The sequence below is a fragment of the Nyctibius grandis genome, chromosome 2 (assembly GCF_013368605.1).
Source record: "Nyctibius grandis isolate bNycGra1 chromosome 2, bNycGra1.pri, whole genome shotgun sequence".
Taxonomy (NCBI): domain Eukaryota; kingdom Metazoa; phylum Chordata; class Aves; order Nyctibiiformes; family Nyctibiidae; genus Nyctibius; species Nyctibius grandis.
Window position 1 is genome coordinate 42177777 of NC_090659.1, and position 15987 is coordinate 42193763.

Below are 15987 nucleotides of genomic sequence, written 5' to 3' on the forward strand. Positions count from 1 at the left end.
TGGGTTTGGTTATAGAGGTAGAGGGTAAAGCTGTTGTCCAGTCATCAATATTGGAAAAAACATGTTGACTCTTAAGATGTCTGACACTGCCCTACACACTGCATTTATTAAGCAGCTAAGGAAGGATGCCAAGGAAGCTGTTACTACAAAGTGAATGACTAATTGGGTAGAAAATCACCATCAAACTCCACTCTCAATTACAAGTACTGAAAGGACTAATTAATATTTCAGCTGCACCTCAAGACTGGGAGCTCTCTCAAAAGGATGAAGAAACCAAGGTGGGTCTGCTAGCGGTCTGTCATGTGCCTGCTCTGATGCATTTGTTAACAGCTTGAATGGTGGAACAGTAAAAGCATTTATGAATCTCTCAGTGATGTCAGAGGGATTGTAAAATTTATGAGAAAAGGATCAAAACTTAAAATGATGTTAAAAAATGGGACAGATGTTCTGAAATACAAACACGAAATGCAAAAAGACAAATGTTACACTCAAGAAGAAGAATTCAAATAAATTACAACACGGGGAATAATTGGTTGGTCAGGGCTGTAAAAGATCAGAAACTGGGAGTGAAACAGCAATGCCGTGTGATTACAAGAAAGGCAATTGCATTTCTTTGATGTTTTAACATGAGCTGTATATGCTAATCACAGAAAATAACAACTCCCTTATCTCAACATTGATGAGGCCACCAGGGAAGAATAAGCCAACTTAAGGAAGCACAGTTTCAGAAAGCTGTAGGAAAACAGAAAAGTATCTTTCAGCAAGGCAGGGCATATGAGTAAAATGCAGAGGGAATGGAAAGACCATCCCACAAGTTTAGTAGATTTTTTTTTTTTTTCATTCCCTGTTATGTACAAATATTTGTATAACTTAGGATAAACTCCAGCCTGGCTTCCGTATTTAGGAAGGCATTAAACTGGCATAATCTAATTGAAAAGGAAGCAGTCATCAAGAACTTCAGAAATATTTGGATGATTAAATAGACAGAAAAAACTGTAATCTCAGTGGAAGACACATTGAAAGACAGAAGCCTTGTTGACAGAGGCCATCACAGCAGTTCCAAGGAGAGGTAGCAAATGATTTCTCAATTTGAGAAAATGCTTATTTTCAATTTAGAGCAAAAGAGGGCAACGATCATAATGTCTAAATACATACTTCAATGCACCTACCTTAAGAAACCTTGGCATTGTTTCTCTCTTTTTGAGTAGCACTGTTAACTTACCCTAAAGTATGTTACCGACTACTGTAGGCAAAGATATTTCTGACAAAACTACACTAAGACTATGAAAGAGAAAAAATTTCTACCAACATAACCTGAAGACCTATCATTTTTTTGCTAATTCAGTAATAGCAGTTACGATAAAAGCGCCCTGAACTTAAATGCACTTGTGTCAATATAAAGATGCTTTACACTGAAATAGCTATTTAGCTTCCCAGAGGAACAGGCTATACCAGTATAAAGCATTTTACACCAATATATCCAGCCCATTCTTGAGACGTTTTCTTTTTCATTACGTTGTAGTGCAAAAATGACAAAACTTCCTACTGCAGACAAAACCTTGGGTCCACTTCTGCCAACGTTAAGAGCACTGTTTATATAAGATGCTACCTAGTTTTAAAGGTGGACTAACAAACAGTCATTCTCGACGAGATCTGCTCAAATAAACACCTCTTATCCATAGTCCAGCATGACAGTGAAATGCCTGTACCTCTTAACTACTTTGACAGCCTTAAAAAAAATTTCACTAACCCAAACCCCTCACTGAAATGGCAGCCCACTCACTTCAAAATAGCCAGGACACTAACCCCGAGGCAGATTTATTTAAGCATATTTACACTTGACAATAGCTAAACGAAGCTAACATTTAACACATCTAAATTTAACACAGGTAACGCATGTAACCTATTTAAACAACTGCTACACTTATTTGAATGCATCTACATCAGACATCTCAATCAGTTTAAAGTAAAAGGTTGATGTAACAGAAACCTGCCTGGACCGCTATTATCCTGCAACAAAGTTAAGATTGATGTAATAGTAGTCGTCTTTGCCCACTGTTATATAGTAACAAGAGGTCTGTATTTGTTATCTTTTTATTAGAAAACTATTTTTATGATACCGATTCATGATGCATGTTACAGTGCCATGCAGAAACAGAAGTCTTGAGCGCACTGTAGTTTAAAAGCTGTCAGACGAAGTCTTTGGGGGAAAGTTGAGGTTTTTTTACACAATGCTTTCGTTCTTGCACCAAAATTTAGCAACAGCAGATTTTTCACCTTTCTCCAAAGCAGACATTTGTAAGAAATGCATTAAATAAAAAATTAACACCTTATCAACTAAATCCCATAGCAATGAATGTAAACCTTATATCATATTTTTAACACGCCTCTGCAATGTAACACTAAACAGTAGTACAGACAACGTTACTTTCAACACTGCTTAAAATGCTTCAATTCTCAACCTCTGCTAATTTTGCTAATCATTTCCAAGACTTTCTGTAACCTAAAATGCACACATTTCAACTTTTTTAAAAATCCCACCTTTTTTATTAACAGAACTATACTTACGTATATGAGCAAAAGGACACATTAACATGTGACTCTTATCAGCACTTCTTATGGAAAAATAGTCTTCACTTTCTCTTTTTAATCATAAAAACTATTCCTCAGGTAACTTTAGTTTCCCATATCACATGGCTTTTAAGAAAAAGGACCACTTACCAATAGTTCTTCTTGTTGCTGATGGTCAACTGAACAGATATACAGCTGCAGTGATTTTAATTTCAAAACACTTGAATGCACAGGGATTCGGAAAACTTCATTAAATATTAACGGAGTTTGGAATTCCAAAGCTCTAGAGCAGTAAGTGGTTGGCGTGCCTGACTCAAGTGGTGGCAAATAAACTCTCACATGACTGGGAACAGCAAAACAGACAAATAGAACAATTCAGACAAGGAAAGCCATTTTGCATTTCTCAAAATCAAGCTAAGTAAAAACTTCTACAGCGTAACTTCTACATTAAGAATCTGCTCTGGGATCTCCTCGTTACAGGAATTTACTTTGCATTCTTAACAGAAGAACTGCAAAGCTGATTTGGAAACAGTATCTTTTTCTAACGCAAACTAATTTTTTTTTTAACTTGGTGCTTAAGCAGAGGCACCAAGCAGCACTTGAGATGCCCTGAGGTATCCAAGGCATTTACATGGGGCTAGCAAATACGACATAGGATCTATGGGAGAACTACAGCCTTCCCCTGAACAGCAGCAGCTGGAAGCCAGGTGCTATGCTATGATATTTCAGATGGAAACACATGCCTATGTTTAAGCGATTGAATTGCCCCGTAAACGTCACTGATCCATTTCTTCCTTCCACCCACTAAGCATACCTTTTTTCCCCCCCCCCCTCTTAAGAAACTCTGCACAAAATGACGGCAAAATAAACCTGCAATCATTGCATCCATCTGCCATCTTAAAAACCAAATTTAAATATCTGGTACCATCTCATTTGAGACTCCCAAGACAAAAACAAAATCCACAACCATTTTAATCTGACAGAAGGCAGTAGAGCTACTTAGAGAAGTGTTTCTGTGTTCTCCCTCTCCTGACTGCTTGTCCAGCCCCTGCAATATCCTATTTTTTGCCATACCTTCCCTTGTGTCAGCAAATATCTTCATACAACTGTGTTGTGAACCAGATTAGAAAATTTATTTGAGTTAAAAAGCTAACCTAGCAAAAAAAAAAATAAAAAAGCCTCAAGGATTTTAAAAAAAAAAAAACAAAAAAAACAGCTCAGAGGCTCACTCAAGTTGACTACACAGCTGCGTGAACTCTTAGGCCACCACCAGAGAGGGGCTGACACTGACAGGCAAATAAATGGTTAGAGGACAATTGGAAGAGCTCACTGTGGTGGAACTGCAGTACTGGAGTGTGGAGCATCAGTTAGCTAAACAGCCTCCCATGCTGTAAAAAGGGAATGATCCAACTCCTCTGCTCGCTAGCTGCTGCACGTAACCTCCTCCCTGCTGCCCCCAGCAACTGATTCAATGAATGTACAGTTGCACGGAGTTCATTAAACTGGCTAAAAGCTTTTTCTGTTTTTGGTAAGATAAACTCTTGTTTGACCAGCCAAACCAATTGATTTACCCTGCAGCCACGCAATTTCTTGATTCCAGCCTAAGTAGTTAACTGAGACGGATGGGGAACAGAACTGCCTTTTTGAGAGTTGCTTAGATGCCAGATTGCCTTGATGACAATGTTCAACAAGCCCCCTGGAGGCTTTTTTTTTTCCTTAGTGACTCCACTTTACTTCCTTCTGATGATGCTTATTTCTTTTTCTAATCCCAAGGCAACATGGTTGAGTACTACTCAATATTCACATTTTGTCCCTATCGTGTGCCCTTGCACTCAGATTGAAAACAAAGCAAGAGACCAACACTGATGCACTGACTTACATGAAGAATTTCTGCTAGAGGTTTGCAGGGTTAGCAAGATCAAGTGTTCTCAACAAAGATCAGCTCCTTCAGTGAGATGTATGTCTACTTAACTACTCCCACAAAATGACTTATTTTTCAATACGTTATCACACTTCCATTTTCTACAGTTTTCAAACAATCTCTCCCAGAGATAAAGATCAACAATTTTCACTGGTCAAATTTCCTTGAAATATGTTAAGATACATATCACTAGATAAGACTGTGTTTTATGGCAACATTGCCATTATTTAAGAAAGATTTATTAGAATAAACTAAGCAGTGTTCCATATAATGCAATATGGAATTTGAAAAAGTGGCACAGGCTGCCAGAGATTAAAAAATTCAATTGTTTGTACTGATTCCCAGCTTGCATTTGTGTTAAAATTATCTTTGGAAAGTGTTTCACAGATATTCAAGGAGAGCTGTAATGGCCACAAAAGTCTGCAGACGTCCTGGTTGTTTTTTGTTGTTGTTGTGTGTGTTGGTTTGGTTTTTTTCTCCCCCCTAAGATAAAGGGCAAGGTTTCTCTCTTACTGATTAATTTAGATGCGACTATAGGAATTTGAGAAAATTACACTAAGCTTATTCTGGGATACATCAGAGATAAGCTGTAGAGAAGTTGTATAGGAAATAATATTTCTGGAATACTGCAAATAATGTAGACAGCTTTTTGCCCAGAAGGCATGGGGTGATGGAAACATGACTTCGATGTTTTTGAACAAACTTCCCTGTGCATAATAAACACAAAACCATGAGTCATTAGAAACTATGCTTGTTACCTGACCATTAGGACAGAGGTTCTACAAAAGAGACACTGTGTCCATGAAATTAACCTTTTCCTCATGTAAGCTAGGACATACCATCTTCTCCAGAAATGGCTTAATTTCGCAGGAAAGCAAACAAATTTATGGTATTTACGACTGTGGCACAAAACAAGCATGATCAGACTTCGGGTGAAATTTAAGCTTACATTTTGCAGTTTTCTTTAACAACTAGACTAGTAAAGTTCTTCAGCTGTAATACATGGACTAACAGACATTCACTTCCACTGTCATGCCTGAAAAATAAATTTCCTGTATTAGTCACCAAGCATCAATGTTTTACTCAAGAGATAGAGATGAAAGACTAAAAGATTTAAAGAATGTAAAAGCACCTTTCACTGTTATACAAATCTCTTACATAGATCAGTTTGAATCAAAAGCAATTACAGATATCACACTCTGATAACAGAACTTTATTAATAATATTAGCTACAGTAACAAAGTAAAAGGGCTGCCTAAGATATGACATCCTGCCTAGCACTGCTATGATCTGCCCTTCCCCAAGCTACTCCCGCTACTAACAACAACATGCCCTAAGCACAGGATTTCAAAGCTGTATTTGTGTCTCTTCACCTGTGACTTTCCTGAGGTAATCCTCCTTCATCTGGCATAAAAAGATCTCACTCACAGAGACATATCCCTATATCCATACTCAAACTAATGGCCCAGACAATGAAAATAAATGCTACTGAAAGAAGTAATGAAGGCCCTTTTATCAGCCAGCATTGAAAGGACACTGAATGAACCATGGTTAAGGCACATACCTAGCACAAAGCAGCATGTGACTGACTAATCTGTACATCCACTAAACTTTGGCGTTCAGTTCAGAAACTTCTTATAACTATCCACAGCAGTTAAGTTTATTAAAAAGCTGAAAACCAAAACCAAGAAAACGAGTGAGGAATTCCTGCTGAGTTGACAGGGAGAAAGAAGAGTAACACTACTCACAGAAATCCAACGTGTATTTGCGGTTCTTCATTACTGGCAGTGTCACCATAAACAGGCTCTTCCAGATCTTCATTCCTGCAGGGAACAGAAAGTACTGTAAACTACATACTGACCTAAGCTGTTAAAACATAATGAAATGAACATTTATTTTGTGATTTGTGGCTATAAGCAATTGTTTGGTAAAACAGGAGGGACTGGTAATATAGAAGGAATTGAGATATCTATTTAAAAACACACAGAAGTAGTAATTCACAATTTTAAAAACTGAGGTTTTAGAATACCTCTTTCAAGATATTTACATTATTTTAATACTTATTCCACCTTCCATTTCTCTTTAGCATCCTCACAACCTTATCTTCTCCCCAGTTACTGTTTATTGTGTTAAAACAATTGTATAAAGTAATCACATCTTTACCCACCCTTCAATCACTTGGTCAACCCACACATTTTTAGATTTTCAGCAGTTCATATATTTCTTCCTTGCAGTTATACTTTTATCACATGCTACTCAGAATTGTAAGTCACATGCTGTATAATTTCATTTTGCTATACGTGGTTGAAATAAAATTACTGATTTATGACTAATAAACTGAGAAAACTATCTTTCAAGGGAGAAACATATGATGTTAAAATGTTAGAGACAATAAAGCAAAAGGGACTTGGCACTTGTGAAGATGACAGTGGAACTGTATGTAAAAAGCTTCTTTCTGTTAAAACATGCAACCTAATATTCTTACGTTACTAAGAATTAGCATTTTTGAAAGTGTATTCAGAAATTCACAACAAATTCTTTTGGATCATGTGGCAGAACAGGAATATTTCCAGCTTACTATGCGTTTATACACCTGACCTTTTGCTTAAAGCTTCAAACACGCCACTGTCACTAGCCAGTGAATGATCTGAGAGACATGCTGAAACTCGCCTGGCTCTCCTCTCCGATCTTCTACCACTGTCTCCTCGCAGAGTTACAGCTGTCATGGAGAAAAAAGTGAAGACAACTTCAGCTGAAGGCAATCTCTTAAAAATTAAACAAGAAACATTCATTGTATCAAAACTAGTGGCAAAACAGTTGGCACAAACACAATTCATTGCCTTTTCATCTAACTTTAAGTTGAACCTAGGATACAATCAACCGGAGATTTTCTGTGGGAGAATTAAGGAAGGAAGTTTGTGTCTAATTTCTCTTTTACAAGACTAAGCATAAACCGATTGCATTGTTATTACAGTGCTTTTCTGGTGGAATAATCCCTCCTGGAGGAAGACTTGCATTAATTCAGCATATGTACACATGATGTCTTAAACTTTGAAGATTTACCTACTGAATATACAATAGGTTGAAAACAAACACAGAGACTAATTCTTTTAAGAAGTTATCTGATAATACAGTGTGAGGTTTTGTTCTCATTTGTTTCCTAATACAAAGTCTCAAAGCACACTGTTTATACCATCGCATAATAGCAGCTTTTATTTACAGGCAGAGAGGCATTATCAAAAAGAAACAGTGCTTTCCAGCTCACTTGGACCACTTTTTTTTTCAAATTCTTAGCAAATGACTTTGAAAACTGACTGGCGCAATAGGAAGCAATATTCAACCCTCTCTTCCACCCTTCCCCAAATCACCAGCAACACCATAAATAGCGACTCAGCAACCATTTTTATGTAAGCATATCAACAAAAATGATGTTATACATCAGTGTTTGCACAGGCAAGTAGGTACAGCAGCTACCAACCCTTTCAGGTACGTGCACAAGTGGTAATGCTCAAGAACTGCATAGGTAAGGTTTCGACACTTCAGTGACAGCTCCTAACTTAAGTTTGTTTTCTTTCATGTCCTAGAGAGAACCATTAAACAGACTTGTGGAAATGCAGTTTCCTCACTGCGCAATGAAGAACTTTTGCCAACTTTTTCCCCCTTTTGCTTCAGGCTCAATGACTGTCCTCAAAGCAGAAAAGCAATGGCAAAGAGTTGCCACTTCACAGGTAGGGAAAGCATCTTATTTGCTTCTACCTGTGCTCAGAAACTTAAAACAGACAGCATTTGGAGTGACAGTAGCACAGTGCACATCACACAGGAGGCAAGCACCAGATGATGTTTAATGCTTACTACCCTGACTAAGGATGAAACATGCCTTACTCAAAGTAAGTAATAACTCGTTAAGTACCTGTTATATAGTATCTTAAGGCATCAAAAGTAAAATGCTGGTACCTAATCAGTAAGTTTCCTTCAGCAGAGCACCAGCCCACAGCCTGAGTGCCACCTGCAGAGCCCAGCTGAGGTATGAACAGTGAGCTACCACCCTGCATGGGACCCATCTCACCTCCCACCCAAGCACCACCAGGACAGGATGTCAGGACTTGAAGCTTGATAAAAATCCCCCAAATTAACACAGCCACGCTGCTGCTATCAACAGAAGTGTCTGGCTAAGTTAGCTTTAACCCACTGTGAGACTGGCAGACAGGACGCACTGAGCACAGCAGTCCTGCGCCAGCCCGAGGTAGGTTCCTTTTATCAGGGCACCAACAGCACAAAATCCTAAAAGATGCTCCAGAAATCAGAGAGTCCTGTTTGGAGCTAAAATTCCTGTATATCAGCAGAGCCAGTTCTCTGTCCTTTTGGATCCATAAGTAGCCCTATGGACCTCCCCTCCAAATTCAGTGAAGGATTTAGTAATCTTCAGCTATGCAGGAAATTTATCTGGTGACCAGGAACATCCCCATCTGTATTTGTCTCTGTGCCTGGTGAAAGAACCACCCTTTCCCCTATCACCCCAGTTACAGCATTCCCACCCTTATTGCACACCACACATCATGCAATGCTCCTCATGTCATCCTCACTACAAATGAGAGCCAAGTTCAAGCTAGCTCACAGAAAGCAAAGAAAACACACTCTCCTCCATATCACTTGTACAAAGTGGTTTGGGTTTTTGTTAGTTTTTTTTTTCTTGTTTTTTTTAAAAACTTTTAATTTGGTGAGCACACCTCCGAGTTCTGTCACTGGTATTTATGCAGAATCAAAATTAGCACTCTGTAGAGACATCTTTTAATATGAAAGTTTCCCCATTATTTTACATCACTGGAAAGAGGCTGAACTTCACAAAAGTGTATAAATTTTGTATGAAAGTGCTTCCATAATTTCTGTACTAATTTCAACAAGTTACACTAGGATGACTTCTTTTCGCAAATAAGCCTTTGGCTCACCCCTCTATGTGAATACTTTGTATAGATGTAGTGGACGAAAGACCTCACGGGCTCTCTCCTTTGTAGGTTCATGTTCCCAATTTGTCTGTAAGGAAAAAATAGTCTGAAGCATCAATATAATGTCATGAAAAACTGACATGTTGCAACAATGTTGTAACTGAACAATGATTTTGCTCGCTGCCTGCAGGCCATGGAAGCATTTGATAACATCTGGACAATCCCAGAGAATTTTGGAGAGATGCAAACACCAAAATATGCCTTTGACTAGAAAAAAGTCAGCAGGAAAAATTGGTCAAGGAGAAATAAACATCAGAATTTGGTTTAGACAGAACAAGGTTTAGCACGGGTTACAGACTTTCCAATGCTGGAAGGTAAAGAATGGTTTAAAGTTTCTAAGATAGACAATTACCTTTCATTTTCTTATTTAAATAACAAAATCAGTGAACAATATCTATGAATTCCCAGAACTACTGGGCGCCAAAGTATGATAAACAGAAGACAGCCCCGATTAAAAGAATATTCTCGGGTATCATTAGTCGAAAAAGTGAACTTCAAAGGAAATTCTGGTGTCCAAGATTTCATTAGCTAAAAAATACATAAATAAATCTAAAGCATGTTTCACAAGCTTTGGAGACTATAAATACTGCACGTCAGCTCAAAATGCACTAATAAAAGAGTCAAACACTCTCATAAAAACTAAATCAGAGACACAAACAGATCTTACCTACAATGAATGCTGTCAGGCATTACTATGATAAAATAAAGCTGAAGCTTGCAGCACCCTTTTTCCAGGAATTTAACTACAGCCATGAATATATTTTTTAGTTGACATAGCAAAAAATTAAGTATGCCATAATGATTAAACAGATACAGCACAATATTAAACAAAACCAAATGTAGCAAGATCTCTTTTTTCTTCACATGCAACTCAAAAAAAAAAAAACTAACAATGAACACTTCACACAGGAAAACACACTGGGAATTACAGGCAAAAACAGCACAATAAGTAATTTCAGGTTCACTTACAGTGACTTTTTCTGTTGTGCCGCATGAGAAACAAGACAAAATGAAAAGCATACCATGATAAATCATCTTTTAGATCTATCACAATTTTTTCCAAACAAGAGATTATTTAGGCATTAAAGGAAACCTAGCACTTGAAAGGTGATTTTAGGATAGAGAGGAAGACATAGTGAAGATACTAAAGCCCAATATTTTATTAACATGTTTCCTCCCACTCCCAGCTTTATAAATACGACGAACTTAACCTCTCAAGCATATTCCCTCCATTCACACATGTTAACATATTTCACAGTACATCCCTGAAACAGATGCAGTACAAGAAAACAGCAGATCAGCAAGTGAACATCAAAATTGCAGTTCCTGAAGAACTCCTTGAACTTGCTCAAGTGCTGCTTCAGTGCAAAGTATGTGCAGTTTATTCAGTGTTAACCCTCCCAGCCCCAGAATTTGCAAAAATTACCTCATGTTTTGTCTAGTGAAGGAACAGGCAAAAGATTTGTCCAAGCTGGTACTTACTGGTTTTCCTGCATCATATTATGCTACCAGACCATTGGGTGGCAGCAGCAAAGCACACTGCATACCACCTTAGTGAAAACCAAAACCCCCAACATCGAGGGGTTCCCAAACTGTGATATACAAGCTTGACGGTCCATCAAATTCTTCAATAAAAGAATACAAAACCAAAATAATTTCAAAACTTTCAATGCTACTTGCAAACAACTGCATTACAATTGCAAACCCACCAGCTAGCAAGTGTAGAGTTCAAAGTAGTCATGACTCCAGCCAAAAATCAGAAAAGTTAAATTTTTGTTAAGCAATTGTTTTCAAATTCAAATATTAAAAAAAAAAAATAAATCTCAAAAAAAAGACAGTTTGTCTACCTTTTAACCTACATTCTTCCTCAAAAGGCAACACAAAGCACTCTTGTACACAGAGAAAACTTGTAACCCCTGGACAAGGAGCTCGAGCTCGACACCGCAGCAGTGACAGCAGGCAGCACAGGCATGTTCTGCCAGAGGTTTTCAGAGAAATGTGAAATGTGTAGAAATGTGACAAGAGAAGGGAGAAAAAGTAAAACTAAAGCAGGAACTTGACCCTCATCCTATTGTTCCCTAGGCCCTCAAACCAGGCCTTCACTTCTAGGAAACACATACGAGCTATAAATGAACTACTAACATAGTTTCACTTACCACAATGGGTGAAGACATGCTGTGGTCTGATCTGAGGTTTAAAGAAAGCCTCAGGAAGCCTCTTCATGGCACAAATTTAAGCACAAGCTTACATGCTGGTCTCTGGAATTCTGTTTATTTTGGTCTGAATGCTGCAATGTGGGCACTAGAAATGTTTACATCTAGTAAATGTAAATTCTGCAGCAGTATCTTCTGGCAATGGTAGCTGCATTAAGGAAAGTAGGTGAGTCTAGACTCAAATGCTGATTGAACAACACAGGCTTTTCAGCGAAGTGGTGACATTTTCTTTTTAAAAATAGAAAGCTGAAAGCTTTTCCTTAGATACTGTCAATGTTCCTTCTCATTATCACTCGACAAGGTTTTGGTAGGATAATATGATACTTTCTCTGTTTATATTTCATATTACTCCTGGTGTCATAAGTCTTGAATGCAACATTCTACAAAACTGCTAACACAGAATTCTGGATATAGAAATGGGATGGGAATTATAATCTTATAAATTAAATTAATTGATAAATAAATTTAAAATAAATGAATTAAAATCTTATAAACTGCTGGGCAAACTCAAGTGGAAGAAGAGGGTGTACAGATCGTGGAAGGAGGGGCTGGCCACTTGGGAGGAATATAAGTCTGTTGTCAGAGGATGTAGGGAGGCAACTAGGAAAGCTAAGGCCTCCTTGGAATTAAACCTTGCAAGAGAGGTCATGGACAACAGAAAGGGCTTCTTCAAATACATTGCAGGTAAAGCTAACACTAGAGGCAATGTAGGCCCACTGATGAATGAGGTGGGGGTCCTGGAGACAGAGGATAAAAAGAAGGCGGAATTACTGAATGCCTTCTTTGCCTCTGTCTATACTGTTGGAGGCTGTCCTGAGGAGCCCTGGACCCCTGAGGCCTCAGAAGAAGTCAGGATAGAGGAGGAATCTGTCTTGGTTGATGAGGGCTGGGTCAGGGACCAATTAAGCAACCTGGACGTCCATAAATCCATGGGCCCTGATGGGATGCACCCACGGGTGCTGAGGGAGCTGGCGGAAGTCATTGCTAGGCCACTCTCCATCATCTTTGCTAAGTCGTGGGCAACGGGAGAGGTGCCTGAGGACTGGAGGAAAGCGAATGTCACTCCAGTCTTCAAAAAGGGCAAGAAGGAGGACCCGGGTAACTATAGACCAGTCAGCCTCACCTCCATCCCCGGAAAGGTGATGAAGCAACTTGTTCTTGGTGCTGTCTCTAGGCACATCAAGGATAGGGGGATCATTAGGGGCACTCAGCATGGCTTCACCAACGGGAAGTCATGCTCAACCAACTTGATAGCCTTTTATGAGGATGTTACCCGGTGGATAGATGATGGTAAAGCTGTGGATGTGGTCTATCTCGATTTCAGTAAAGCGTTTGACACGGTCTCCCACAGCATCCTCGCAGCTAAACTGAGGAAGTGTGGTCTGGATGATCGGGTAGTGAGGTGGATTGTGAACTGGCTGAAGGAAAGAAGCCAGAGAGTAGTGGTCAGTGGGACAGAGTCCAGTTGGAGGTCTGTGTCTAGCGGAGTCCCTCAAGGATCGGTTCTGGGACCAGTTCTATTCAATATATTCATTAATGACTTGGATGAGGGATTAGAGTGCGCTGTCAGCAAGTTCGCTGATGACACCAAACTGGGAGGAGTGGCTGACACAACGGAAGGCTGCGCAGCCATTCAGAGAGATCTGGACAGGCTGGAGAGTTGGGCGGGGAGAAATTTAATGAAATATAACAAGGGCAAGTGTAGAGTCCTGCATCTGGGCAAGAACAACCCCAGGTACCAGTACAAGTTGGGGGCAGACCTGTTGGAGAGCAGCGGAGGGGAAAGGGACCTGAGGGTCCTAGTGGACAGCAGGATGACCATGAGCCAGCAATGTGCCCTTGTGGCCAAGAAGGCCAATGGCATCCTGGGGTGTATTAGAAGGGGTGTGGTTAGTAGGTCGAGAGAGGTTCTCCTCCCCCTCTACTCTGCCCTGGTGAGGCCGCATCTGGAGTATTGTGTCCAGTTCTGGGCCCCTCAGTTCAAGAAGGACAGGGAACTGCTAGAGAGAGTCCAGCGCAGAGCCACGAAGATGATTAAGGGAGTGGAACATCTCCCTTATGAGGAGAGGCTGAGGGAGCTGGGTCTCTTTAGCTTAGAGAAGAGGAGACTGAGGGGTGACCTCATTAATGTTTATAAATATGTAAAGGGCAAGTGTCATGAGGATGGAGCCAGGCTCTTCTCAGTGACATCCCTTGACAGGACAAGGGGCAATGGGTGCAAGCTGGAACACAGGAGGTTCCACTTAAATTTGAGGAAAAACTTCTTTACGGTGAGGGTGACCGAACACTGGAACAGGCTGCCCAGAGAGGTTGTGGAGTCTCCTTCTCTGGAAACATTCAAAACCCGCCTGGACGCGTTCCTGCGTGATATGGTCTAGGCAATCCTGCCCCGGCAGGGGGATTGGACTAGATGATCTTTTGAGGTCCCTTCCAATCCCTAACATTCTGTGATTCTGTGATTCTGTGATCTTTAATATTAAAAATATTCTCTAAAAGCCGTTCTCTAGTGGTATGGTTTTATTAGCAATAGGAGCAAGCCAACACAAAAAAGTCATTGTGAAAGAATATTCTTCTTCATTTGATTGATTAAAATGGGAAAATAAATTTCTTACATGCCTGTATGCTCAGGTTTTTAAATTTGTTTGGTTCGGGTTTTTTTAAAGGGTTTCTGTTTCCTCTTTTGATCTAATTTACATTTCTCATCTGTAGTGCCTTGGAAGCTTCCAGCAATGGAAGCTAAAGGAAGTCCATCAACTTCACAGTCAAGTAGGAAAAGAAAACTATAGTATGTGTGCTGTGGTAACTGCACACATCGCTCCTCTGCGATCACAGAGCACAGGTTCTCTGAGACAACCATTCAAGTGGATGTTTAACTGCATTGTCGCAGCATCACCTCATGCCTGATTTTGTGTTTGGGGTTTTTTTTGGTTGTGGTGGTTTTTTTTGGTGTTTTTTTTTTTCTTTCTCTATCTCCCCTGGGTTTGTGCGGCTTTAAATTATCAGAGTAATGGCAACATGGGGACACCTGGTAGCCTCAGATGTAATTAAACCATGCGTGTTTTTACTAATTCCCAATCCAAGACCAAAATATTTATTACTTGATGCACTACACTCCAAAGAAAGTCCATATTCCATTCTCTTTCTTCGACACAATTCACGACCATTTTAAGATCTATTTACAAGATTTCTCTACTCTTCTACCTCTGTGCCTTAAATCTAAAGTGTGGGGGTTTTTTGGTTGGTTGGTTGGGTTTTTTTAACAGCTAACATCTACCATATGATTTTTAACTGATGGAAGTATAAGAAACCAAACTGAGGAACAGTCTCTACTGTGCTAGTATGCTTAGGTCTGTGTGACATTTTCTATGATAATGTGACAAAATAATAATGTCCAAAAACTCACCTCCACCGGTTTGGACAGCAGCCAGCTGTGGTCCCATTTCTCGCAGCCCTTCATTGTCCACAGGGTAAGTGGATGTCTGAGATGAGCTTGTTCCTTGCGTATCATCGTCACCCAATGCTGTGGTCTGAGCCCTGAGCATTTCCAGGGCTCCTATGCTTGCCATCTCCTCAAAACCTTCTGACATCTGAGCCAAGGGAGAATCTCGAGACGCAGAGAGAAATGGGGTGTCCAGAGGTGAGCTTGGAGGAGACAACGATGACAAGGAGGACCGTGATGACAAGGACGCCAGGGACTGCGGGGTATCCAGAGACCTCCGCTGCTTACTGAAATTTGTGTGTCCAATGGGATCAGCATATGGCACATCCTTCGTGAGAGACTCGAAGGGAATGATGTCAAAGCGTAAATGCTGCCCATAGTCTGTAACGCTGTCTGATTTGTCATACTGCGGAAGGCCATAGATGTCCGTAAAGCTGATCGAGCTGAGAGAACCTCTGCTGGAGGCCAAGGATCCTCGACTGGAGGCCAGGGATCCCCTGCTGCTGCCAGAGGACATTGTGAGGGTGCTAGCTGACAGACTATGGCAGGCAAAGAAAGAGAAAACAAAAAAAGGCCCTTTGAAATATAATCAGAAATACCAGCGCAGACATAAAAACATCAATCCAGATTACACAAGAAATTTTACATGTATTCAGTACAGTGACGTGGAGAGATGATTTGGCATTTTAAGGTCTAGCTCGTGTCTCTTGCCCTCGTCTCAAGTACAACCATGACTGGAACAGCACAAGTGACAACCAAATCAGGACCATGTGTCTGAAGACAAAGGGTCCAACGGGACAAGCCTACTCTTTCCTCCAACGTGTAAGCAGCCATAATTTG

At 40.0% G+C, this 15987-nt stretch overlaps 1 protein-coding gene across 5 annotated transcripts in view; it reads right to left on the bottom strand.

Moving 5' to 3' along the window:
• Positions 1–15987, bottom strand: part of WWC3 (WWC family member 3) — a 107469-nt gene that overhangs the window by 12139 nt on the left and 79343 nt on the right. For 3 of the 5 annotated variants that reach the window (XM_068425094.1, XM_068425097.1, XM_068425095.1), the window contains exons 11-15: positions 15112–15686; positions 7091–7211; positions 6241–6315; positions 5442–5528; positions 2722–2914 (exon numbers count right to left, since the gene is read on the bottom strand). In XM_068425094.1, coding sequence (XP_068281195.1) covers positions 2722–2914; positions 5442–5528; positions 6241–6315; positions 7091–7211; positions 15112–15686 — 1051 coding nt within the window. The remainder of the gene's footprint in view (positions 1–2721; positions 2915–5441; positions 5529–6240; positions 6316–7090; positions 7212–15111; positions 15687–15987) is intronic. The other 2 variants (XM_068425098.1, XM_068425099.1) reach the window with 2 other exon arrangements.